Source organism: Maylandia zebra, linkage group LG9 (assembly GCF_041146795.1).
Source record: "Maylandia zebra isolate NMK-2024a linkage group LG9, Mzebra_GT3a, whole genome shotgun sequence".
Classification (NCBI taxonomy): domain Eukaryota; kingdom Metazoa; phylum Chordata; class Actinopteri; order Cichliformes; family Cichlidae; genus Maylandia; species Maylandia zebra.
This window is the reverse complement of record NC_135175.1, coordinates 269,867-296,191: the sequence shown is the minus strand read 5'-3', so window position 1 is coordinate 296,191 and position 26,325 is coordinate 269,867. Positions and strand designations below refer to the sequence as shown.

Sequence of the window (26,325 nt, the reverse complement as noted above, 5' to 3'; positions counted from 1 at the left end):
AGGAGGCACTGGGGCAGACCCAGTACTTGGTGGAGAGATTATGTCTCTCAGCTGACTTGATAATGACTCTGTGTCCTCCCGGATGAGTTAGAAACGGTATGAAGAGAATTCTGGGCTTCTCTGCTTAGAATGCTGTCTGGACTGAGACAGAGTCATAAATACTAGCAGACATCAACAGGGAGATCCCCTTTTACTCCGGCTTAATTCCACACTGATCCTGGATCTAGGAGCTAATATTAGTGAGCAGTGAGGCTTAGTTAAAAATAAAGGAACTAAGCAGCGTGTTTGCCTGATATCCAGGATAACAACTGCACAATTTATTCTGTCCAATGTATCTGATCAAATTTCTAGATGTCTTTGCTACATAGTGTACTAATTAGCAAAGAGTGTTGTTGAAATTATAGCAAACAGACAGACACGTACACACACACTCAAGCAACAGGTAGGTCACGTCATGAAGCCTGTGCTGCTTTTTGTCTATTTATAGCTGTTGCTGTCCGTCTGTCAGCTCAAGGTTGAAGTGTCAGCACGAGGAGACAACAGGTGGAATAGTTTCCATGCTGTAATTGTGCATATGACACAAATGTATGTTTGACCTGCCCTCACAGGACAAAAGAAGAATCCAGGAAGAAATTGCCAAGAAGAGGAGACAGATAGAAGAAGAGAAGTTAAAACTCCAGTACATAAAGGTATGTCTCTAATTTACAGCCAAAAAGCAAAAATTTCCAGGAGAAAATGTATCAGTGTGTAACAGTGTACAGGGAATGTGAGGAACTCTCGCTTGAAGGTTTAATGATTTCATTTACTGTTATATTTCTCCACATTTTCCTTGATGCAGTCTCAGAGCTTTATTTCACAGATATATACTCACTGCAGTAGCATTGTTCATATTATAGCTACAGCTATTCCTCTTCAACACAACTGAGGGTATTTCATACATTATTGTAAAAGTCAAATCTTCTTTTTTCATTCCATCGTTCCAAGTTATATTTTTTTCATGTTAAGATAAATTGGGCACACATCTGAAGTTTTCTTAAGAAGCAGTTACGCACAAGTTAACCCCAGTTACAGTTAACCACAAGGGGGCTGTCTAAAACTGTGTCACGCCACTGAGCTGTTTCCTGCATCTTTGGCAAACTGGTCACTGCTGGTGTTGTAGTGGTGTGTAATGATATCACCTTCTTATATCAGTGACTACCAAAAAATATCTAAATTCCCTATGGAAGCATGCTGGAAAAATGAATAAATCTAACAATAAACAACATATTTAAGAGTTTTTGTTGCATTTTAATACAATGTCCATTAAATATTATAAAACAAGGTATCACCAAACTGGATGTTAGAAAATGTTTTGGTTATTTTACAAAAAAGCAAAGTAAATACAATCAAACTTTATTTTTAGTAAATGATACTACAGAGTTGTCTTTGGAGGCCTTTCTAGTTATCATCCCCACATATTCATACTCTGACTGATACATCAGAGGTGGGGTTCGCATCCTGCCCAAGGATATTTGGAATACAGACTGGGAACCACTAACCTTCTGATTACCAGATGACCTGCTTTGCCTCCTCAGCTAAGGCCACCCAGCTACTGGGAATAAGATAAGATAAGATAAAATAACCTTTATTAGTCCCACACGTGGGAAATTTGTTTTGTCACAGCAGGAAGTGGACAGTGCAAAAGTTATGAGGCAAAAATTAGAATACAATAAGAATAAATACAGTACACAGCTGTACAGAATAGAATAAAATAAAATACTATATACAGTAGAATAAAATAAAATAAATATACAATAAGATAAAAATAGAATACAAATACAAATACTATATACAACTGAGTAAAAATACAACGATGCCAGAAAGGATTATTGCACTTAGTATTATTGCATATGTATGGATGTGTGTGCTTGATCAGTTAAAGTCTTTATTATGGAGTCTGACAGCAGTGGGGAGGAAAGACCTGCGAAATCTCTCCGTCCCACACCGTGGGTGCCGCAGTCTCCCACTGAAGGAGCTGCTCAGTGCTGTCACAGTCTGCTGCATGGGGTGGGAGATGTTGTCCATCAGGGATGACAGCTTAGCCGCCGTTCTCCTGTCACTCACCACCTCCACTGGGTCCAGAGGGCATCCTAGAACAGAGCTGGCCCTTCGGATCACCCTGTTCAGTCTCTTCCTGTCCCCAGCAGAGATGCTGCCGCCCCAGCAGACCACGCCATAAAAGATAGCAGAAGCCACAACAGAGTCATAGAAGGTCTTCAGGAGTGGGCCCTCCACTCCAAACGACCTGAGTCTCCGCAGCAGGTACAGCCTGCTCTGCCCTTTCCTGTAGAGGGCGTCTGAGTTATGAGTCCAGTCCAGTCTATTGTTCAGATGAACACCAAGGTACCTGTAGCTGTCCACAGCCTCAATGTCCATACCTTGGATGTTCAGTGGTTGCAGTGGAGAATGCTTGTGCCTGCGGAAGTCTACCACCAGTTCCTTGGTTTTACTGGCGTTGATCTGGAGGTAGTTCAGCTGGCACCAGTCCACAAAATCTTGGGTCAGACCTCTGTACTCCTTGTCGTCCCCATCAGTGATGAGGCCGACTATTGCAGAGTCATCAGAGAACTTCTGCAGGAAGCACTGGGTGGAATTGTGGGAGAAGTCTGCAGTGTAGATGGTGAAGAGGAACGGAGCCAGAACCGTTCCCTGTGGGGCCCCCGTACTGCAGACGACCCTGTCCGACACACAGCCCTGAGTCCTCACATACTGTGGTCGGTCGGTGAGGTAGTCCAGGATCCAGGTAGTGAGGTGATGGTCCACTCCAGAGTTCTCCAGCTTGTCCTTTAGAACCAAGGGAAGAATGGTGTTGAAGGCACTGGAGAAATCAAAGAACATGATTCTCACAGTGCTTCCAGCGGTCTCCAGGTGAGCGAGGGAACGATGTAGGAGGTGAATGACGGCATCATCCGCTCCAATGCCAGGCTGGTAGGCAAACTGAAGTGGGTCCAGTGATGAGCTTATTAGGCGCCGAAGCTGAGCCAGGACCAACCGCTCCAGGGTCTTCATCAGGTGGGATGTCAGAGCCACCGGCCTGTAGCTGTTGAGGTCCTTGGGGCGTGAAGTCTTTGGCACTGGTACAACACAGGAGGTTTTCCAGAGCTGTGGGACTCTTCCCAACCTCAGGCTCAGGTTGAAGAGGTGCTCCATCACCCCACACAGTTGGTCCGCGCAGGACCTGACGACCCTCGAGCTGATGCCATCTGGGCCCACAGCTTTCCTTTCCTCCTCAGTTCCCTCCTAACCTGGGTGGTTGAGAGAGACAGGCTGGAGCCTTGTGTTGAGTGTGTATTGGATGCTGTTGTTGGGGGTGGGGGGGAGTGAGCAGGGTGAATAGAGGAGGTGTGAAGTGTCTGAGGTGGAACAGCAGCAGTGGGGGTGGGTGAGTCTGCAGCCGATGTTGCAGACTGCCTCATGGCTGAGTCAAATGTACATAATTTAAACTTTTGAATGCAATGAGGGTAAGGAGAAGGGCAACACACAGGCCTGACCCATGCCCAGTAAAGTCCAGGTGGGGAAGCAGTGATTCAGTACAAAATACTTCGACTGCTCTGAGACCATAATCCAATGGAGCAACAATGAGTAGCGATAAAGCTAAAAATGATAATTGCAGTTCGTAAGTCTTCAGTAGTTGGGCAGTGGTTGATTTGGTAAAAATATTTACCCCCCTCTTCTGATGTTGCTCTCCATTAATCCATGGATGAATACGAACCCTCGGCCTTCCCAGAAGCTCTTTTATACTCATTCTGCACCCCCCCCCCCCGCCCCCAGTGTTTTTCACGTGAGTGGAAAAGGTTTTAAAAAACATGCTTCTGTTAGGATGCCTGGGTCAACTCCACACTCATTTTCATTTCCTGTTGCCACACCGTGGAACTGTCCACTGATATTGGTTACATTCAGTCTCTTTAACATAGTGAAGGTTTTTGTTGGACACGGGTTCGTTTAATACACATCTACATATTTATAGCAGAGCTTTGAGAACATCCGTACTCTTCCAGTCATGATTACAACTTGTGCTTACAAAAGCTCCTGTGTCTGAGTTTCCAAACTGTACATGCTAAAAACTAAGATCCATCTCATTATTATTTGGACAACATTAGTTTTTACAATTTCACTAAAGATTTGTCTCCCAGAGTCCATGCCAACTATACTGAGAAGCTCTTTGCTTCCCATTCTGGCAAATCTAAATATGTCAGACTGAGACTAACAGCTGAATGGGAAGCGAGGGACTGGCTCCACTGCAGCTGCTGCTTCATAGTGTTGGATCTAGTATGCTGTTTGTGAAACTGAGGAGTGTGTGCAAACGTAATGTTCCTTAAAATATCTGATAGAGAAATCAGCTACACATTTTTCTTTGCTTAACAGGATAGGAAAAGAGTTTTTGAAAGCAGAGAGTGTCAAATGGAAAACAGAGCAGGTGTCACCGTAGATTTGAACATTTTAAATATGAGAAGAACACTGAGCTCGGTTTGAGGCTAAAGCAGAGGCCTGTGTGTTGGTTGACTGACAGAAGAAGGCTTTGAGGGAGCAGTGGCTGATGGACGGTCTGAGTCAGCAGTCGGAGGAGGAGCAGGAGGCCATGAGGCTTCAAGCTCAAGACGAACAGCAGCAGAGTGACCACCTGCAGAGCAACATCATCAGGTAATCCAAACCTGCACTGAAGCTCACACTACATCCCAAAGTGGACACATGGGGCACAGCTCAGTATGAGCAAATCAAGTAGGTGAAGGTAACACTTTATAGTCACTGTCTGCCTAATAATGCCACAATATTAGGCATTAGTAAGGTATTATTAAGTGTTTAATTCATCATTTATAAAGCACTACTCCTTCGTATGTAATTTATAATTACAGATATTAATGTTTATTCTTGATTAACAAGCTCACATACAGATACAGATCATGATAGCCCGCTGATGGGTGGACATAATGGTACACCTCACCTGTGATGTGGATGATGCAACCATGAGTAATAACACCCCTAAATGAGAATTAGGAAAACTAGTGGAAATGTCTTGTGTATTCACCGGGGGGGGCAGTGTGGAGGCGCGTTCATTTACACCAGGGGTGTCCAACTCCAGGCCCCGAGGGCCGGTGTCCTGCAGGTTTTAGATCTCACTCTGGGTCAACACACCTGAATCACATGATTAGTTCTTTACCAGGCCTCTGGAGAACTTCAGGACATGTTCAGGAGGTCATTTAGCCATTTTAATCAGCTGTGATGGATCAAAGACGCATCTAAAACCTGCAGGACACCGGCCCTCGAGGCCTGGAGTTGGAAACCATGATTTAAGCCCTTGATACTATATATACTTATACCTTGTAAATTTGTTCAGAGAATATATAATTATGACAGAATAAGCCTTTCTATAAAATATTGATACAGGTTTTCAGCAAATAAAATACAGGTTGTGCACACTGAACAAGCCAAACAGGAAGTGATGCTTGCATTCTATGATTATTACTAAGTTGAACATGAAAGCATTAAACGATTATTTCACTGAACTGCTAATATTCAAAGTTTAGTCTGTGTGTATTTCTGCCAGAAACATGTATTTGGACTTGCACTATATATTTCTGATGATTAATAAGGTGAGCCACAAAGCTCTGGCACTGTGCCTAAAACTATTAGTAATTCTCAAGATTTAGGTTTTCCAACTAATTTAACAGTCATAGTGGTAATGATCACAGTCACACCTGCTTACTCCAGTTGTCTGCCGCTAATCTTAGTCTATCACCTTTGTGGTTTTTATGTGAAAGGGACACAAGGGATGTGTTCCACATGTAAGAGTCCAATGTGCAGTATTTATTTTATTTAGCTATAGATGGAAAAACTCCATGTGCTGACAGGTCGGAGAGAATTACATTGGGGCAAAAAAGTATTTAGTCAGCCACCGATTGTGCAAGTTCCCCCACTTAAAATGATGACAGAGGTCAGTAATTTGCACCAGAGGTACACTTCAACTGTGAGAGACAGAATGTGAAAAAAAAATCCATGAATCCACATGGTAGGATTTGTAAAGAATTTATTCGTAAATCAGGGTGGAAAATAAGTATTTGGTCAATAACAAAAATACAACTCAATACTTTGTAACATAACCTTTGTTGGCAATAACAGAGGTCAAACGTTTACTATAGGTCTTTACCAGGTTTGCACACACAGTAGCTGGTATTTTGGCCCATTCCTCCATGCAGATCTTCTCGAGAGCAGTGATGTTTTGGGGCTGTCGCCGAGCAACACGGACTTTCAACTCCCGCCACAGATTTTCTATGGGGTTGAGGTCTGGAGACTGGCTAGGCCACTCCAGGACTTTCAAATGCTTCTTACGGAGCCACTCCTTTGTTGCCCGGGCGGTGTGTTTTGGATCATTGTCATGTTGGAAGACCCAGCCTCGTTTCATCTTCAAAGTTCTCACTGATGGAAGGAGGTTTTGGCTCAAAATCTCACGATACATGGCCCCATTCATTCTGTCCTTAACACGGATCAGTCGTCCTGTCCCCTTGGCAGAAAAACAGCCCCATAGCATGATGTTTCCACCCCCATGCTTCACAGTAGGTATGGTGTTCTTGGGATGCAACTCAGTATTCTTCTTCCTCCAAACACGACGAGTTGAGTTTATACCAAAAAGTTCTACTTTGGTTTCATCTGACCACATGACATTCTCCCAATCCTCTGCTGTATCATCCATGTGCTCTCTGGCAAACTTCAGACGGGCCTGGACATGCACTGGCTTCAGCAGCGGAACACGTCTGGCACTGCGGGATTTGATTCCCTGCCGTTGTAGTGTGTTACTGATGGTGACCTTTGTTACTTTGGTCCCAGCTCTCTGCAGGTCATTCACCAGGTCCCCCCGTGTGGTTCTGGGATCTTTGCTCACCGTTCTCATGATCATTTTGACCCCACGGGATGAGATCTTGCGTGGAGCCCCAGATCGAGGGAGATTATCAGTGGTCTTGTATGTCTTCCATTTTCTGATGATTGCTCCCACAGTTGATTTTTTCACACCAAGCTGCTTGCCTATTGTAGATTCACTCTTCCCAGTCTGGTGCAGGTCTACAATACTTTTCCTGGTGTCCTTCGAAAGCTCTTTGGTCTTGGCCATGGCGGAGTTTGGAGTCTGACTGTTTGAGGCTGTGGACAGGTGTCTTTTATACAGATGATGAGTTCAAACAGGTGCCATTCATACAGGTAACGAGTGGGGGACAGAAAAGCTTCTTACAGAAGACGTTACAGGTCTGTGAGAGCCAGAGATTTTCCTTGTTTGAGGTGACCAAATACTTATTTTCCACCCTAATTTACGTATAAATTCTTTACAAATCCTACCATGTGGATTCATGGATTTTTTTTTCACATTCTGTCTCTCACAGTTGAAGTGTACCTCTGGTGCAAATTACTGACCTCTGTCATCATTTTAAGTGGGGGAACTTGCACAATCGGTGGCTGACTAAATACTTTTTTGCCCCACTGTACATGGACGTTAAAATCACCCACATCAATTATTTTATCTGAGCTGAGAACTAAATCAGATAAAAAGTCTGAGAAATCAGACAGAAACTCTGTGTAAGGCCCAGGTGGACGATAGATGATAACAAGTAAGACTGGTTTCTGAGTTTCACAGCTGGGGTGGACGAGGCTAAGCAGCAGGCTTTCAAATTAATTAAAAGTCTGTCTGGGTCTTTGGTTGATTAATAGGCTGGTGTGTAAAATTGCTGCCACACCTCCCCCTCGGCCTGTGCTTCGAGATTTCTGGTAGTTAGAATGACTCGGGGGTGTTGATTCATTTAAACTAACATAATCATCCTGCTGCAACCAGGTTTCTGTAAGGCAGAGTAAATCAATTTGTTGATCAATTATTAAGTCATGTACTAACAGAGACTTGGAGGAGAGAGACCTAATATTTAATAATCCACATTTCACTGTTTTACTCTTTGGTTCAGATGTGGATACTGTATTGTTCTTTCTTTGTAATTGTTTATGTTTAATTTGCTGGCTTTTAGTTTGTTTTTTGTCTTTTTGGAAGCTGACACAGTCTCTATGGAGATGGGTTTTTGGGGGGGTAGCAGGAGGAGAGAAGCTGCAGAGAGGTGTGTAAGACTGCAACTCTGCTTCCTGGTCCCAACTCTGGATAGTCATATTTTGGGTGGTTTAATAAATTTGTCCATGTTTCTAGAAATGAGAGCTGCTCCATCCAAAGTGGGATGGATGCCGTCTCTCCTAACAAGACCAGGTTTCCTCCAGAAGGTTTGCCAATTATCTATGAAGCCCACATCGTTTCTGGGACACCACTCAGACAGCCAGCAATTTAAGGAGAACATGTGGCTAAACATGTCACTCCTGGTCTGATTGGGGAGGGGACCAGAGAAAACTACAGAGTCCGACATTGTTTTGGCATAGTTGCACACCGATTCAATATTGATTTTAGTGACCTCCGATTGGCGTAACCGAGTGTCATTACTGCCAATGTGAATTATGATTTTACTGAAAATCTTTTGAAAATGCAAAATACACAGCTACCCAGTACAACCCATAATGCCATATATTAAAAGTCTTGTACTTACCTTGTTGAAGCTATTCAGAGACACCCTAACATCCAAGTGTTTTGGATGCACAAGTGATTTCCTTTTGTATTTGCTAACACTGTTCATTATATTCAACTGTACAGAATGGAGAAGGAGATTGAGGCCTTGGAAACACAAGAACTCAATATCTCTGCCAATGAAGAAATTGTGGTGAAGCGGCTAAAAGAGGTGGAGAGAACAGCTGAAGACATTATCAAGGTAAACAAAAATCAAGTGCCTTTTAACACTCAGCTTGCCTTTTTGGCTGTGACACTAATGCATGTCACTTATTAAATACATCTGGGCGGATTAGTGCTACTAGTACGCTAGTATTTGCTTTTCACCTTAGTACGATTAAGAATAATGGACAATGAAAAAGGAAAACAATAAAAGAAATCAAAGACACACACCTGTATTTTGATGTGTTGATGTGTCAACACAGCTCCCAATAACAGATGATGCACATTAAAGGCTGTGTGGCACAAAGGACCCATACATACACACTATTGGAGTACTAGTTATGTTTTATTTGCAGCTTTTTTCCAAGATCACTCAGTGGAGATTTTCATGTGGAACAAGGCTTCCCACAGAGGGCCTTCTTCACCTGTATGAACGCTGTCTGGCACTGCTCTGTCCACTGGATCAGATCTGGGTCACCCTTTTGGGTTAGAGCAGTCAAGAGGCTGGCCAGCTCTGCGAAGTTTGGCATGAACCGGTGGCAATAACCAGCCAGCCACAAGAACTGCCTCACCTCTTTTTTTAGTCTTGGGACATGGGCAGTATACGATGGGTGTTGTTTTCACCTCCTGCAGGCCCACTTGCTCACCTCCCCAGATACTGTACCTTCCCTTTGTCTGCTCACACACTTCTTCAGGTTGGCTGTGAGCCCCATCTGCCTCAGAGACTCTAGGACTATGGCCACCTGCTGCACATGCTCTGCACAGGTGTCACTATGGATGATGATGTCATACACCAGGTTCATGAGACACTGGAAAGTTGCTGAACAAGCTGAACGAAAGTGTGACAAATTGGTACAAATCGTACAGAGTGGAGAAGAATGACTTTCTTTAGACTCTGGAGATAAGGGGATGTGCCAGTAGCCACTGGTTAACTCCAGTGTCATGAAAAAGGTGCAATGCCTATCTGATCCAGGAGCTTGTTGACCCGGGACATGACATATGCATCAAACTGTAACAATTCACCTTGTGGTAGTCGCCACAGAACCGTATAGATAAGAACTATGGGGCTAAACCAAGCACTTCTTTCTGAACATTTTTTCTTTATGTTGAGGTAACCTGTAGGGCTGTGAATGCACCATCTCACCAGGACACATTTCAAAATTGTGCTCTGAGTGTGGTATGGCCAGGCAGGGGGGAGAACACATCTGCAAAACACTGTTGCAATGCAGCAACACCCATTCTCTGGGCTTGTGTGAGATGGTCATTACAATGGGGGGAGTTGGGAATAGTGGAATTTGGCACTATCATCTCTCTCCTTCGCCAGGCTAACCAGAGAATTTCCCAAAAGCTTTAAAGCACCAACAACTGGGTGTGTTCCTCTTCTGTGCGACTGTTACAACTCACCCAATACAGTCTATGTCTGATTAATACAAAATTCAGGTAGGCCAGTGCTGTGTCGGGGTGCACCATGTGACCAGTAATTTTTATCACTTGGTCAAAGGCTGAGTATAGAGTTTTGTCATGAGACTGCTGTAGTGGGAAATCTTCCATGGAGTGAATCAGTGCCGTCTCCTCCCCAGAGTCAGCGATGGATGGCCTCGGATCACCGCTGTACACAGCATATACACTACATGCTGCTACAGGTCATGAATGCATCCCCACACACTGCCCCAACAGGTTTTTAAATCATGGCCAATCCGTCCCCAGAATTAAAGGATGTGTCAGGCATGACCTAACCACAGCCTTCCCACTACGCTTTTTGTCCTTGTACTTAATTTCTGGCAGCACAGTAGGATATTTGTGTATGTCCCCATGCATGTACTTAACCTCCACCCACTCTACCTTCAGCAATGCCCCGGGCCAAACCAGAGTTTGGTGGACCAAGGTCTGTGTGCACCCTGAGTCTACAATAGCCTGGTGTATACCCCTTACCACCTTACCACTATGCGTCCCTCGTGGACTGAGGGAAGGTGTCAGAGGGCAAAGTGATGGCAAAGGACCACTCCGCTGTTCCTGTCGGGAGTCCCTTGACAAACTGCTCGAGAATCATCAGATCCAGCAGCTGAGCCTCCACCTTTGTGTGGCCGGGCTTTTTGCGGCCCTATTCAGTACCCCAAGAAGTTTTGGTGGCAGTCCTCGGGCACATGGCCTAGGCCAGGGGTCGGCAACCTTTCTGATGATGAGTGCATCTAAAATTTTCCTCAGAAGTCAATAAATTGCAGTAGCAATTTATTGACTTCTGCAATAAATAAATAGCAATAAATTTAATAACGCTCTATATTAACAGTTACACACTATATAGAACCACTTTATAGAATTATATTTGTTGGCAGATGTTGGCAGCTGTCAGCGAATAGTTATCAGCTATTTTGAAACAAAAAAAAAACAAAGACTTTTTTATCCATAACAGCAAATACAGAAAATGCAAATGCTATTTATGGTCTCCTCACAACAATGATAAGAAAAATAAACTGGGCCAATATGGCATGTTTGTTAATACAGAGACACACATGTTAATATGATCTCTGGTCTCCCACTCAGAGACACAGGTCTCCGAGTGTCCAGCATTCAGAGGCTACCTGAGGACTCGTGTGAGAGAAAATCTGCTCACACAGACATGTAGAGCCAAATACTGTCAATAAGGCCTCTGCAATGTTCTGAAGACAGTTAAACTTGTCAGGCAGTGATGTCCAGCAGGTGAACATGCAGCTCCATGAACACGCACAGCTGTGGATTCCAGCTGCGTCCGTAGTTCTGCAAACTTTGACCCCACAGAGTCGAGCTTTTCAGTTCTATCAGCTGCATTTCGATGTCCTCTTTGTCGAGCCAGTTAATGCGAGACAAACCCAGCTGCTCATTAAAGCTTTCTGGTTTGATCAGAAAAGAAAACATTGGTCCATACGCCTGAAAGTCCCGAAAACACATTGTGAATTCTGTCTCGAGTCTACGGATGTATCCGTGTGTTTCCACGGTGCTGCGCTGAGCGAACAGCTGCTGAATCTTTTAAAGTGTTGGAATGTGGAAATTTCAACATTGCTTGAAAAAACTGCCAGCTAGCAACGTCCCTCTCACCGGTAGGCTAAGTTATTTTTAGCCAATTACAAGTTCCATCTGGTAGTTGGGGTTGTTAGCTAAGATACCGTCATTAAGAAGCGGCACAACTAATGTGTCTATGCGAGCTAATTTGCGATGTGCACCGCTGTCCCAGCCATTCATTTTTTAATGCACCTGCTCAGATTAACTCACTGCGTGACGTGCCCAGGGCTGGACTGGGACAAAAAAATCAGCCTGGGCATTTTGACTAGAGACCGACCCACCAGGTATTAAAGCCATAAAGCCTTTGAATGAAAACAAACGCTGTTGTGACAGTGATGTACAGTCTTGTTGGTATATGTATGATTTTTATACATTTTAAATCAGATAAAAACTTTGGTTTTTATCTGATTCAGATACTTATTTAATAAAAGCTAGACATTTTAAATGAGAATAAGAAAGAAAAGTATTTCTTTGTGCCCCCCTCTCCCTGTTAATGTCCTACCTGCCCCCCTGGCATAACTTTGCTAGACCCACCCCTGCACAGTTACCAGCTGTCAGCTACTTAGAAAAGGATCCTGGTGTTATTTGTCTCTCAGAAACAGTTCATAACTTCAACTCATTCATGTCACCTAAAAGGTAAACCTGTTTCTCCATCACAGCTCTGATGATTCAGTAAGGACATCTCCTGGTTTCATCTTCATGTTTCCCTCTCACCACATATTCAAACCGACATCATGACCAGCAGCTTTACAGCTGTGGCTCCAGCAAACAGCCGATCAGCTGATCATTGATCAGTTTCATGATTGAAGTAGCAACAGGAGTGGGAGGGGCAGAGAATGACAAAAGAAGAGGCAGCTCTGCAGCAAAGACACAGAGTAACTCCAGCTTTGTGTCTTTTTCTATTCTAGCTGAAGTCCGGGACAAACTGTTCCTTCTCAGCTCAATACGAAATGCGTAATATTTTCTCTGAATGCGGGACGATTCCGTTTGTATGGGACGGTTGGCAACTCTAATAATTAACCTTATAAATAAAGTTCACTATCAGTAACATCATAGCACCCACCCAGCTGTATAGAAACTCCATCATGCTAGCTAGCACGCAGTACGAGTTATTGCAACTGACTGTAAAAAGTCAACACAACGAAAATAAACTCCATCTAAACTCGGTTTATATCTGACCCAGATAGACTGCAGGTCATAACTTCTTACCTGAAGTTCAGTTCACCTGACACTCGGACCAGCGGCCGCCTCGGGTCTCTCCTCCTCCTGCCTCCCCTTCCCTCATCCACCTGCTGGCCTCAGTGGAAGCTGTGCCATAGCCACCACCAGAGTTATTTTTACACATCTGGCCAATCCACCACCTCTCATTGTTTATACCATTACAAAAAAAATCATCGGCCCATAGAAACGAAAAATCACAGTCGGCCCAGATGGCCAGTCCAGCTATGGTCGTGCCATCAGTTAACCCTTCGCGTGCCACCTGTTCTAGAGTTTTTAATTCTGCACCTGACCCCACTGCCACGTTAAGTCTTTTATTTGGTCTGCTGTTAGTGATGTCATGTTGCCTTAATGTCATATTATCTTCATACGAGGAGCAGGGTATCTTAATCTTATAATGTTACAACCACATTTGACTTGAACACATTTGACTCGAACTAGGGATGAAGTTGGTAATTAGTAATATTTTAGTTAATGTTACGTGTTAGCTGTTTCATTACAATCAGTTGAGAAAACTATATTTTGATGATGAAGGCAACGGCATCAGCCTTGAGTGTATAGTTTTCATTGCCACACAACTACCAGCAGAAATATATGCCTACAAGAAGAAAATGATCACACAAATAGAATTATAGTGTTAGACTTTAAAATGATAAACTGATATACACACAAAGCACTGTGCATAGTGTACTATAGATGTGTACTGTAGTGTTAATCTGCAGTTAGATCAGTTAAGGTCTTAGACTAAGGCTTGTTCATTGTCCATTGGGGTCACCTTTAAAAACACTAAGTACTCAATTACTGCATTTTTTAAGTGTGCAGAGTAGCTAAATGTGTTTTGCTGGTGTGGTTTCATGCAATCCACGCCAGTTTTACCGAGGACGATGATGATTTGAATTTTCATTGTTGTGAACAGATTCTAGCACCTTTTTAAAGGAATGATGTTTTCTCCTGACTTCCTGCTAACTGCTATGCTATCTGTAAGCTCTGCTTGTTTCTAATAAGATGTTCTCACTGAAGACTGTGTGGGTGGGCTTTGTTGCACAAGCGACTGCTTCGAGTGAATTAGGTGGCAGATAAATGGATTACTCACATTGTGAGGATGCAGTGCAAGGACTAATATGCCTGATTTGCTTTGCTTTCTGTCTTCATTTAACCTAGTGAAATTACTAATGTGACAGCTGTGGACTGCCGTTACTAAACAAGCTGAACTGTAGCACTGCTGTGATGTTTACTTCATGCTTCTTTCACTACTTTGAACCTCAACTACTTTGTCTCCACATATAGGAGGTACACGCAGAGTCCCAACCAGGTGTGCACTTTTTTTAGCTCTTTGATGTGCTGTGAGTAATTTCTCCTGGTAAATGGTTACAAAACTTATTAGAGCTTCATTAAAGTATAATAGCAGCTTTTGCATCATGGGATACTTGGTTATCCCAAGTGTGCTCAGATTACTAGAAACATAAAAAAATGTTTATGGCATGATAAAACTGAGCATCAGTTGTGAGAATTCATTCAGAAGATGGATATCAGTTTTCATTTTGATCTGTAATTTCTTGTATAAGTGTCTTTGTTGTCACATACTGGAATAATGTGTCATATTACTAATATAATGAAATCTTAAAAATGGTGACATATGTATATATTTGCCCAAATATAGCTAATCTTGGTTTATGTTGTGCTTGCTTTCATTTCACTGGTCTTATATTCTTCTTAGATGTGACCCATCATGTCCCTTCACCACTACCAGATATGCTATCACTCATTCCACTGGCAGCAGCAGAAACCCATCCTGTATGTGAACTCGGTAGCCATGAACCAAAGAAAGGTATACTTCTGACAGGCTGTAAAATATTACATTGGTGCAGATGGATTAAAATGATCATCCTTCAGCATGATGCTAAGAATACACTGATCAGCCACAATATTGAAACCTATAATATTGATGCTAGTCTATAACAATGTTACCATGTTTCAGTGGTTATGTGACTGGTACATGCTGTTCGTATCATACATCTGATGCCAGCTGTCAGTTTCCTTGCACTGGAAAAATGTAATGTACATTACATCAGTCTTGATGCATGCTCAGTCATCCAGGTAAATCTCCAAAAAGTTGATTCTGTTCATCAGGACGTTTTCACTGGGAGAAATGTTTCGTCATCATCCAGGTGACGTCTTCAGTCTCAGCTGACTGCAGGTTTCAATCTTATAAACAGGACATTTACATAATGACTGAAACCAGCCCACTGAAGGAACAATGGGCTGGGAGGTCAGTTCCTTCATCGTGATTATGCAAATTCTCATGACTATTGATCAACAACCACTGATCAATGGCCATGAGTCCCATTCACAGAGAGTTGGGGAATGGCTGCAATCACAGCATTGTAAGATGGTGACAGATGTACCCTTAGGCCCCTCCTCCATTCAGAGATGGTCTTTCCCTTTTCACGTAAATGGCCTCCTTGACTCCGCCCTCAAACCAGCGTTCCTCCCTGTCCAGGATGTTACATCCTCATCATTGAAAGAGTGTCCACTGGTCTGTAGGTAAATAGACTGCAGAGTCCTGGCCTGACGAGGTAGCTCTTCTGTGTTGTGCCGTCCTCTTTGGTTGTTTGGTTTCCCCGATGTATAAATCCTGCCAATCCTCCTGCACTTAACAGCGTACACTGTTACTCTGTTTGTGTCGGGGGACCCGATCCTTGGGGTGGATCAGTTTTTGCCGCAACATGTTTTGGGGTTTAAAGGTCACAGATACGTGGTGTTTAGAGAAAATGCGTCTCAGCTGCTCCGATACTCCTGACACGTACGGGATCACTACAGGTTTTCGCTTAGTCATTGGTTGTCCTTCTCTCCTGGATCAGCTGGTGGTTTCTTTAGGAGCCTTTCCAGCTCTGACAAAAGTCCAGCTGGGGTAACCACATTTACTCAGGGCCTTCCTGATGTTCTTCTGCCTCCCTGGCTGCTGTGTCAGTGGGGATGGTGTTCGTTCTGTGTTGTAGCGTCCTGATGACGCCCAGTTTGTGCTCCAGTGGATGATGAGTGTCAAACCTTAGATACTGATCCGTATGTGCAGGTTTACGGTACACGTCAGCTTTTAGATGTCCTCCATTACTGATGGAAATCTCACAGTCTAAGAAGGCTAACCTGCCACTGTTCATATCCTCCCTGGTGAATTTGATGTGTCGGTCCACCGAGTTAATGTGATCCGTGAATTGTGGTACATCCTGAGATTTGATTTTCACCCAGGTGTCATCCACATACCTGAACCAATGGCTTGGTGGTGTTCCAGGGTAGGATAGCAAAGCCCTCTTTTCCACTTCTTCCGTGTACAAATTGGCCACGATGGGTGAAACTGGGAGCCCATGGCACCCATGATTCTGCCTGTAGAACTGACCCTTGTATGTGAAATATGTGGAAAGAAGACGCAGTTCAAACACACTTGGTCGGTGCTGAGAGCGGTCCTGTTGCTGCAGTCAGAGACTGAAGAAGTCACGTGGATGACTGATGAAATGTTTCTCCCACTGATAACGCTGCGTCCAGATGAACAGAACCAACCTTTCGGGTACATTACACAACTTATCTATATAAAACTTTAGACACATAACACACTGATCAATAATTAGTCATTTGTTATCTTGTAATTAGCCAAACTAATGAAAAAAGGTCTGTTACAGTTGGGTAACGATGATGTGAATATTTGAGCGACGATGAGGTTGAAATGAGTTTAAGACTCAAAAAATGTGTTTTAAAGTGGACTTTTAGCTGCATCCTGTCCAAGTTCTCAATATTTTATGTTACATTTGTTTACAAATTGAGAATTAGTTCAGGACTACATGTTGTAAAAAAACATTTTAAAAGGCACAGTGTCTGAAAGTCAGAGCGAGAACCATCTAAAGTCTCAATACAGCAACACTGAGTTTGATTACCCTGACTCGTGTCTGCTCTCAGTCCTTTTGCACTGCAGGACAAATCCAAAAGACATAAGGATTGCAGATTCAGACTGGATGTGTATCCACTTTGGATCCAGCTTATTCTTTCCCAAAATGATCTGTATTCTTTATTTAAAATGAAAACTGTGCTGAAATATTTAAAATCAATGAAATCGTAGACTTTTTTGTTTGCCTTTCCTGATAAAACATGCTGTCCTGTATTTTTCAGTAAAATGTTGGGTAATTCGTGACCACAGAAAGTATAAAACTGGTTTTCAATGGTTTTCATTCTTTTGTCACGCACATGCTTAACTGAGCGTGAGCTTACTCAGAGTTGAGACTCTTGGACTTGCTTACATAGTGTTACTCAACTTAGACTTCATGGTTAAACTGTTGTTGAATATGTTATTGAGTTTGTTGAAGATACTTCCTGGGGCTTCTTCCAGAGGCCTGGGACCTACCACAAAGCTCAGGCAACATACCAGGGGGATGCTTCCCTTATTCCATTTCCCAGATTATATCATTCTTTTTCCACAGAAAATGATCCCTATGACTGCTACCTATTTTATGACGTGGTGATTAAAAGTCTATAAATCTGTTGTAAAAAGCACAGGCAATAAATGCTGACGCAAATCTTAATTTAGTATTTTAGTGATAGAGCATAAAATAAATATTGTAATTCCAGAAAATTATCAGTTTGTATTTCTAAGGTGATGGCTGTACTTTAGAGCACTGCAACTGTTTATTGTCCCACAACCTGATAAAGAAGGTTTGTGACTTTGTCACAGATCAAAGTGAAATTAACATGCGTGATTCCACAGGAATTCTTGGTGTGTGTCCTGTGTTCTAGTAGCTTCAGTTTCAACAGTGTAACATAGACTCAGCAGCAGATTAGAATCAATTACAATATTTATACATTTTTGATATCACCAAGTTAATACATGCATGCACAGTTTGCATTTCAATGGTTGTAGTAAGATAGACTGAAGCAGCACGTATCAAATGCATTCCCCCAGCAAAAAATCTATATTGTACGTAAAAGCTTTTGTTACTGTAGTTGTTTCCTGAGCATTTCTGATGCCTTAGTTGTAGGGATACAATTGAAGAGTGAAACCAAATCAAAGGACAATATGATTTTATCTGATTCAGTGTACGTTTGTGGACAGCATTAGGGAACACACACATAAAGAAAAGTGTTATCACATGTGGTTATTCCAACTGGGTCTTCAAGACGCACAGGAAAGAAGGTCAGAAACCAACTGGGGAGAAACAGAATGACAAATGGAACGACACTGCCATCCCTTATGTAGCAGGTCTGTCAGAGAAACTCCAAGCACAACATCAACATCCCAATGCACTTCCGACACGGGCACACCCTTAGATGGAAACTAGGTCTGTCGAGGTCTGTGGAATTACAGACTGAGTGTGATGTGTAGGACCCAAATCCAAACGCTCGGAGACAGAATCATCTTAATAAAGGCAAACCATGATGATGACCCACGAACAAAAGACTAAGCATAAAATACAAAAAGAAACCAAAGTATATCAATAGAACTTAGGAACATAAACCATTTCTCAAAACCCAACTCTAAACACAGAAAGAGCCCGACCAGAAAGACCAGAACCATGACAGGTAATCCCAAGGACAAAACTCACAAACAAACAAGCTAAGCAGCATAGTGTATGCTGTGGGGTGCAGGGAGAAGTGCTTAAAACTTCTGCATTGGAGAAACTAAACAGCCAGTCCATAAACAAATTGCACAACATAGAAGAGCCACCTCAACAGGACAAGAGATAGCTGTACTGTAAGGATACAGGTCACTCATTTGAGGATGCCAATGTTTACACTTTGGATGAAGAAGACAGATTTGAGAGAGAAGTAATATAGAGCATACAGTCCTCAGATCCCTTCCCAGGTGCCTCAACCCATCAGTTGACCTTAGTATGTCACATGGTTTCCCGTGAAACCCCTGGTGTTAATAACTCATGCCTTTTTTCATACCCTGGCTCTTGTGATGACGCACATGATTGATAGTGGGTCAGTGACCCTCTTCAGGGTCAACCACCACTAGTGTTTGAATACCTGGGACTTTCCACCATTTGGTTTTAGAAGTAAACAAGTCTTTTGGATGAGAGGTGAAAATCACAAAATTTCACAAAAGTCCACTGGCTTTGTTTCCAAGCTCCTTAGCCTACTGTGGCCTTAATGACTGAGAACCTACACAGACATATTGGCCTGTAGTGTTGTTCACCACATTCCCACTGAGCTCTTGATGATGGCTCTTAGGCACTTGTTCATCTTGTACAGTTCTAAGCATCCCAGGCATTGAGTCACAGGTTTTCTTGTAGTTGATGGAGATGTTGCACAGGTTGTTCAGTCTGATCTTGCAATCTCGAGTACCTGCTCTGTCTACTAGCAGCTGGTGTTTTTCTCCTGCTGGTTTCTGCTAGTTCCTTTCTGGGCTCATGTATTGAGCCATGTACCTGTTCATCTTAGCCACTATGACGACTGCAGGAGCTTTCATGAGGTGCTGAGGGAGGTTTTCTGTCATTAAATACAAAGAAAACTCTTCCAAATCAAGCATTAGAAGAAAATTCAGCAATATGAACTTTATTTGAACAATATTTATTGTCCAGTACATGTCCTAAGAGTTCATCTATGTCTTTCATTCCAGCTACATTTGCTATGAAGATCAGTGTGGAAAATGATAAGAAAACAGGCAAAAGTCATGTGGTGTCAGCTTCAACCATCATCCCAGAAACCATCCAAAAGAATGGGATAAAGGTGTATGATGATGGACGTAAGTCTGTGTATGCACTGCACCCAGGGACAACTAAAATCCATAGTGAAACAGTTGGAGAGATGACCCCTACCGAGGTAGAAGAGCTTCTGCATCAGGCCGCTGATAGGAATGTACCTACTGAGGTGCAGTACCATCTACCTGTCTATTCTGTGCCCTATATAGGGACGAATAGGCCATCAACACCAAGGAAATCAACTAAATCACTAACAAAAAACTCAAAACCCAGCCCCTTACGGAATGTAAACTCATTCAAAACTGGATCTCTAATCCTAAATGAGAAAAACCACTGCAGCCAAGGCCTGCAGGAACAAAAACCCCCAAACAAAACTCCTCTATCGATCTGTCAAGACTCGACTTTAAAAGTACGAAGAGTTGGAGAAGGGGCCAAACTGCACTCTCGAGAGCAGGCCAAGTGTGAGACCTTTCTAATACCACAGTCACACTTTAGCACCAAGTGCCCAAGAGCATTTGCCAACAGCACAACAGATACAAGCAGTCCAAACACAGCAGCTCTTGTTTCAGTTAAATTCAGGCCTGAAGGAATGCCTGGACCCAAAGAGCCAGTCTACAGAACATTAGATAGATCTAGTTCTTCACTCGTCCACCATAAATTTGATCCTGATCCCTTGCTAGGCACCTCAGGTGACTCTAACAAAGATTTACCCTCTTGTGCAGAAAATAATGTCTCTCTGAACCTTGTCAGCACTCTGCCAGGGGAGCTAGAACCCATATCAATGATCTTCATGGGCTACGAGAATGCTGAGGAGGAGGAAGACATTCAAGCTGAGTTGGTGATTATTGACAACAGTTCTGATAATAACGACAACGATGAGGATGAAAATGAAATCAACAGGGAAGAGTATCTTTTATACCACCCACAGGGGTACAGAAGCAAAGTATTTCAACCCAAGGTGCATACAGCTAAGGTCATAGAGCTCAGAGACATTACAGATACCTAAAGAGACCAGGAGGATTTAGGACTCCACAAGCCAACATTCATCCACAAGTATGGAAAGCACAGTCCTTATTTACAGGAGCGGTCAAAATGGAGACGATGAAGCTCAGTCAAACAGGAAAATGAGAAACTGAATTGTTAGGAAAAGAACTGGGAATAGAATTTGTTAGGTGATTTTTCTTCCCCAACATTTGTCTTTTTTTCTGGTGAATGTGCTCATGCATGCATTTTCTGCTGCCAAGCCAATGTAGTACTTCTCAGCCTGCCAATCTTTAATAATAATAAATTGTGATTCGTGCCATTATGAAACCTTAACTTCTCTTGAGTGATAGAAACACCTGATAGACTTTTTGTTTATTAGTAACTGTGCCACTGGAATTTAAATTTTATCATTCAGTTAGTTTGTTGCTTTGTAACTGAGTTGCATTAAATGGTACTGTGCTGTGAATCAACCTGTGCTCATACCTTTGATCTAAGTTCATTTGTTTGGTCAAGTCTATGTCTTAAATTTCTGATGGCAGTTATCTACCAAATTTCCTTGTTTCTAGTGCACTTTAGGAGTTGGAATGGGAAAGTCTGGTATTGGCGGGGCATAAACATGTCAAAATATTAAAACCTTTGTTGTAAAAATATTAAATATATCATTTTATTACGATGTCCGTCCTCATAATTTAGTCAGCTTGAACTTTGATTAGATGATTTCTAATTTTACCTTTCATTTAAATGTTTTCTGAATATCAAAAATATCCTTCCTTTGGGACTGCACCTGCTCACTCCTTTTTTGTAAATAGCCTTTGTGTTGGACTTCATATACCATGTTTTCTGCACTATAAGGCGCACCTAAAATCCTTTAATTTTCTCAAAGATCGACAGTGCACCTTATAATTGGTGCGCCTCATGTATGAATTCTGGTTAGGCTTACTGACCGATTTTATGTGGTACACGGCGCTCAAAAATCTATCAAAAAATGTTGTAGTATGACTTTGCTAAGCTACGAAGCCGCACCGCTTGATGGATTGTCTGAGCATTACGATTACCGTAGTCAGGAGCCTCGCGGAGTAATCTGGGTCCTAAACTCCGTCAGCTTCAGGTCCCAAAGTCAAACGAACACTGTGGCGCCAATGAGAGTTACAAACTGTCTAAATTCTTTCACCTTTAATAAAATGATCAGCGTTGCTGCTTTAGTTTAGTTAGCAGGAAGTTAGCTCGCGAGTTTCCACCTAAGCATGATATTGCATGTTCTGACTGAGAGATTTCGGAAACATTCAAACGTACAGCTCTGCTATCACTTCCAACATAAATGAAGACAGAAAACTAAACAGCAGTGACGTTTGTAGGGTTACTGAAGTTGGGCTAGCTGGTATATACTGATGTGCTACGTGATCGCTAGTGACACAGCTATGTTAGCATAAACACAGCCCGTTTCACAGTGTAGGGTTGCCAACCGTCCCTTAAAATACGGAATCGTCCCGTATTTCGAAACAAAAGTACGCGTCCCGTATTGAGCTAATAAGGGACGCACTTTGTCCCGTAATACAGTGAGAATCAAAAGTAGTCTATAAATGTTAATGGAATTAACGCTTTGTTGGAAAACATAATTCCCAGCCCCTCTCCTGCTTTGTGACCAATGAGCTGACAGCACACTTATGACAATTCGAGTATGACAATTCAGATTACCGCTCATCTCATTGGTGGAGGAAAGGTCGCTTACGGAGAAAATACCGGAAGACAACAGATGACCACAACAAGAAGCATGGCCAACAGGGAAACAAACGCCGTCACTGCGGTGCAAGTCTCGGACGACAGTACACCTAAAGCTGGGCAGACACTGTGCGATTTTTTCAGTCACGTTATTCAGCTCCTGCTCAAACTGCACGATTGACTCACAGGGGTTAGAAGTTTGCAGGTCACGATGCAGGTCTCACACTATACGGCCCGATGCTCTGATGCGACCTGAGTGCTCACACTGTGCCTCCATAAAATGAAGGTTATAACAGAAAATCTGTCGCTCGCTCTCTCTGTCTTTCACTCACACAGACACACCACCACCATCAACTTTGCTAAATTGCTAATGAAAAACATGATCAGGCAGCTGTGATTTAGCAGCAGTGTAAATCCAACTATTTTCAGGGTTGTTGTGGTCGTGATCATTTTGTGATGCCACATGGAAGTTCTACAAGTTGTGCCTCCATCGCTTGTGTCCAGATCACACGCTGCACAGCCGTGCTGCTCCGTCTTTTTCACCGACGTTTATGTGTTTGCGCGTGAGCAGTGTGAGCGGCTCACGAGCGATTGATGATTGGGAGCTGGTCGTGATGTGTTAATCGCTTCTCGTTACCCCACGTATACTACACGATGCAAGATGAAGTAAGCACAGTATAAGCCCAGCATTAGAGCAGCAATGTTTGTTCGCTCAGAAAAAGAAAAAAAGGCTGCAAAAGTACAGGGAGGAATGGGAAAAACACCTGGCTGGAAAAGTGCACGATAACACCTTTAAAGCGCACTGCACTGTGTGCCGGCGCACTTTTTCCATAGGCATGCTTCTAGTGGTGGGCACATGAAGAACATGAGGGGCGTGAAAGCTCGGGGAACCCTTAACCAATTTCTTGTCCACCAGGCCACAGCAGAAGCAGATATGGTATGTAAACACTGGTTTGTTGTTTAAACCCTCTGGTTAAGGTTAATATGGGCATGTGCAGTGAATATCAGGGCTATGTGGCCAGAAGTGTGATAATATAACTTATTTTGTGTAATAAACAACTGCAAGGATAGATGATTACAACAAATAGATGACTAATACATAAAAGTAATAGATTAATAATGATGATGAGTTATGATGCGTAATCATGGGAACAAGCGGGTTTTAGAAACAGGAGCAGCTGATTAGCATTAGAAAAGCTGAAATACTCAGCTGAAGCCAATTGTACTAAATGCACTATATGTGCACTGTTACAAGAATATTTTTCGTTCTATTGTTTTCTATTAATTTATATGATTTTAAGTTAAGCAGGACAGAGTTCTTTTAAAGAAAGATTTACTTATATTTTCAAAAGTTAAGCATGACAGGCTTCTGTTTAAGAAAGAGACCTGTTTTATGTGTTAATGTTGTCATTTTGAGCTAAAAATAAATGGCTAAATGATCATTTGTTTCCCATATGGTCATATCACAAAGAATATGCATCTGCTTAAATCAAATTCAAGTCAAATGCTTAAAAAATAATTTCACACACAAAAAAAAGAGCTACCACACTGGGAAGGGTGAAGACAACTGGGTTGCCCGGCCATGGCCACGAGGTGTCCCTTATTTATTTTTCAGGGACTTGGCAACCCTAGACACAGCTATGTTAGCATAAACACAGTGAAGCTGGAGGATGAACGCTAACTTTTTTCCTCTCGATAAAAGTTAACGTGAAGGTTCCTGATGGTTAGAGACAAATGCAATCGCATGGCAGGATGCTGTAAACGGACCAAACTTCAGTCAGGAGAACAACTGAGATAATCCATCCACAATACGAGGTTAGTCATTAATATACTGCAGCAACATGGGAATAGAGCAGCTGCAGAGAATTCAACATTGACGAATCAATGGTACAGAAGTGGAGGAAGCAAGAAGAATGAGTTGAGTAAAGTTTGACTTATCTGCCTGTTTTGTTTTGCTTGATGCACCTAATAATCCAGTGGGTGTGAGATATATATATATATATATATATATATATATATATATATATATATATATATATATATATATATATACACTCAACAAAAATATAAACGCAACACCTTTGTTACTGCTCCCATTCCCCATGGGATGGACGTAGAGACCTAAAATTCATTCCAGATACACAATATAACCATCCCTCCCAAACAGTGGTCACAAATCAGTCCAAATGTGTGGTAGTGGGCACATCTGCTATATTGAGATAATCCATCCCACCTCACAGGTGTGCCACATCAGGATGCTGATCTGACATCATGAGTAGTGCACAGGTGTACCTCAGACTGCCCACAACAAAAGGCCACCCTGGAATGTGCAGTTTTTTGCGCTATTGGGGGTCTGGGGACCCAGAACCGGTCAGTATCTGGTGTGACCACCATTTGCCTCATGCAGTGCAACACATCGTCGCATGGAGTCTATCAGATTGTCAATTGTGGCCTGTGGAATGTTGGTCCACTCCACTTCAATGGCTGTGCGAGGTTGTTGGATATTCGTGGGAACTGGTACACGCTGTCGTATACGCCGGTCAAGCACATCCCGAACATGCTCAATGGGTGACATGTCCGGTGAGTATGCTGGCCATGCAAGAACTGGGACATTCTCAGCTGCCATCTGCCCTGAACAATGTGAACCATGATTCATCCGTGAAGCGCACACCTCTCCAACGTGCCAGACGCCATCGAATGTGAGCATTTGCCCACACAAGTCTGTTACGGCGACGAGCTGGAGTCAGGTCAAGACCCCGATGAGGACGACGGGCATGCAGTTGAGCGTCCCTGAGACAGTTTCTGACAGTTTGTGCAGAAATTGTTTGGTTGTGCAAACCAATTGTTCCAGCAGCTGTCTGGGTGGCTGGTCTCAGACGATCTTGGAGGTGAACCTGCTGGATGTGGAGGTCCTGGGCTGGTGTGGTTACACGAGGTCTGCGGTTGTGAGGCCGGTTGGATGTGCTGCCATATTCTCTGAAACGCCTGTGGAGACGGCTTATGGTTGAGAAATGAACATTCAATGCACGGGCGACAGATCTGGTTAACATTCCTGCTGTCAGCATGCCAATTGCACGCTCCCTCATTGCTTGTGGCATCTGTGGCATTTTGCTGTGAGACAAAACTGCACATTCCAGGGTGGCCTTTTGTTGTGGGCAGTCTGAGGTACACCTGTGCACTACTCATGATGTCAGATCAGCATCCTGATGTGGCACACCTGTGAGGTGGGATGGATTATCTCAATATAGCAGATGTGCCCACTACCACACATTTGGACTGATTTGTGACCACTGTTTGGGAGGGATGGTTATATTGTGTATCTGGAATGAATTTTAGGTCTCTACGTCCATCCCATGGGGAATGGGAGCAGTAACAAAGGTGTTGCGTTTATATTTTTGTTGAGTGTGTATATATATATATATATATATATATATATATATATATATATATATATATATATATATATATATATATATATATATATATATATATATATCAGGGACTTGGGTAGCTGTACTTTTCTGCAACATTAACATTCTGTGCTGTAGAGCTCAGGTGGTAGAGCAGGTCAACTACTGACCGGAAGGTTGCTGGTTCAATCCCTGGCTCCTCCAGTCTGCATGTCAAGTGTCTCCTTGGGCAAGATACTAACCCCACGTTGCTCTCCGATGAATCCATGCTTGTGTGTGAATGTAGTTAGAAAAGCACCCAGTTTAGAGACAGTGCTTGTGAGAATGGGTGTGATTGGGTGAATGTGGCATGTTGTATGTATTTGAGTACAGAGAGTAGAAAAGTGCTATATAGCAATCAGTCCATTTACCATTCTGTCCCAGCACAAACCATTTGCCTCTTCCTTCTAAAGTTGATCATTAGCCCTCTGTTCTTGTTCACATTCAGATGCAGATG

At 42.8% G+C, this 26,325-nt stretch overlaps 2 protein-coding genes across 6 annotated transcripts in view; both read left to right on the top strand.

Moving 5' to 3' along the window:
• The window catches only part of palmdb (palmdelphin b), an 82,256-nt gene that overhangs the window by 24,375 nt on the left and 31,556 nt on the right, over positions 1 to 26,325 (top strand). For all 5 annotated transcript variants that reach the window (XM_076888768.1, XM_004572067.6, XM_076888767.1 and 2 more), the window contains 3 exons: positions 609 to 689; positions 4,550 to 4,680; positions 8,702 to 8,816. In XM_076888768.1, the coding sequence (XP_076744883.1) occupies positions 609 to 689; positions 4,550 to 4,680; positions 8,702 to 8,816 (327 nt within the window). The remainder of the gene's footprint in view (positions 1 to 608; positions 690 to 4,549; positions 4,681 to 8,701; positions 8,817 to 26,325) is intronic.
• LOC143420562 (palmdelphin-like) lies at positions 14,368 to 21,336 on the top strand. Its single transcript, XM_076888773.1, has 2 exons — positions 14,368 to 14,858; positions 19,635 to 21,336. Exons 1-2 carry the CDS (start codon positions 14,657 to 14,659, stop codon positions 20,720 to 20,722), a joined length of 1,290 nt encoding a protein of 429 aa, XP_076744888.1. The 5' UTR covers positions 14,368 to 14,656; the 3' UTR covers positions 20,723 to 21,336.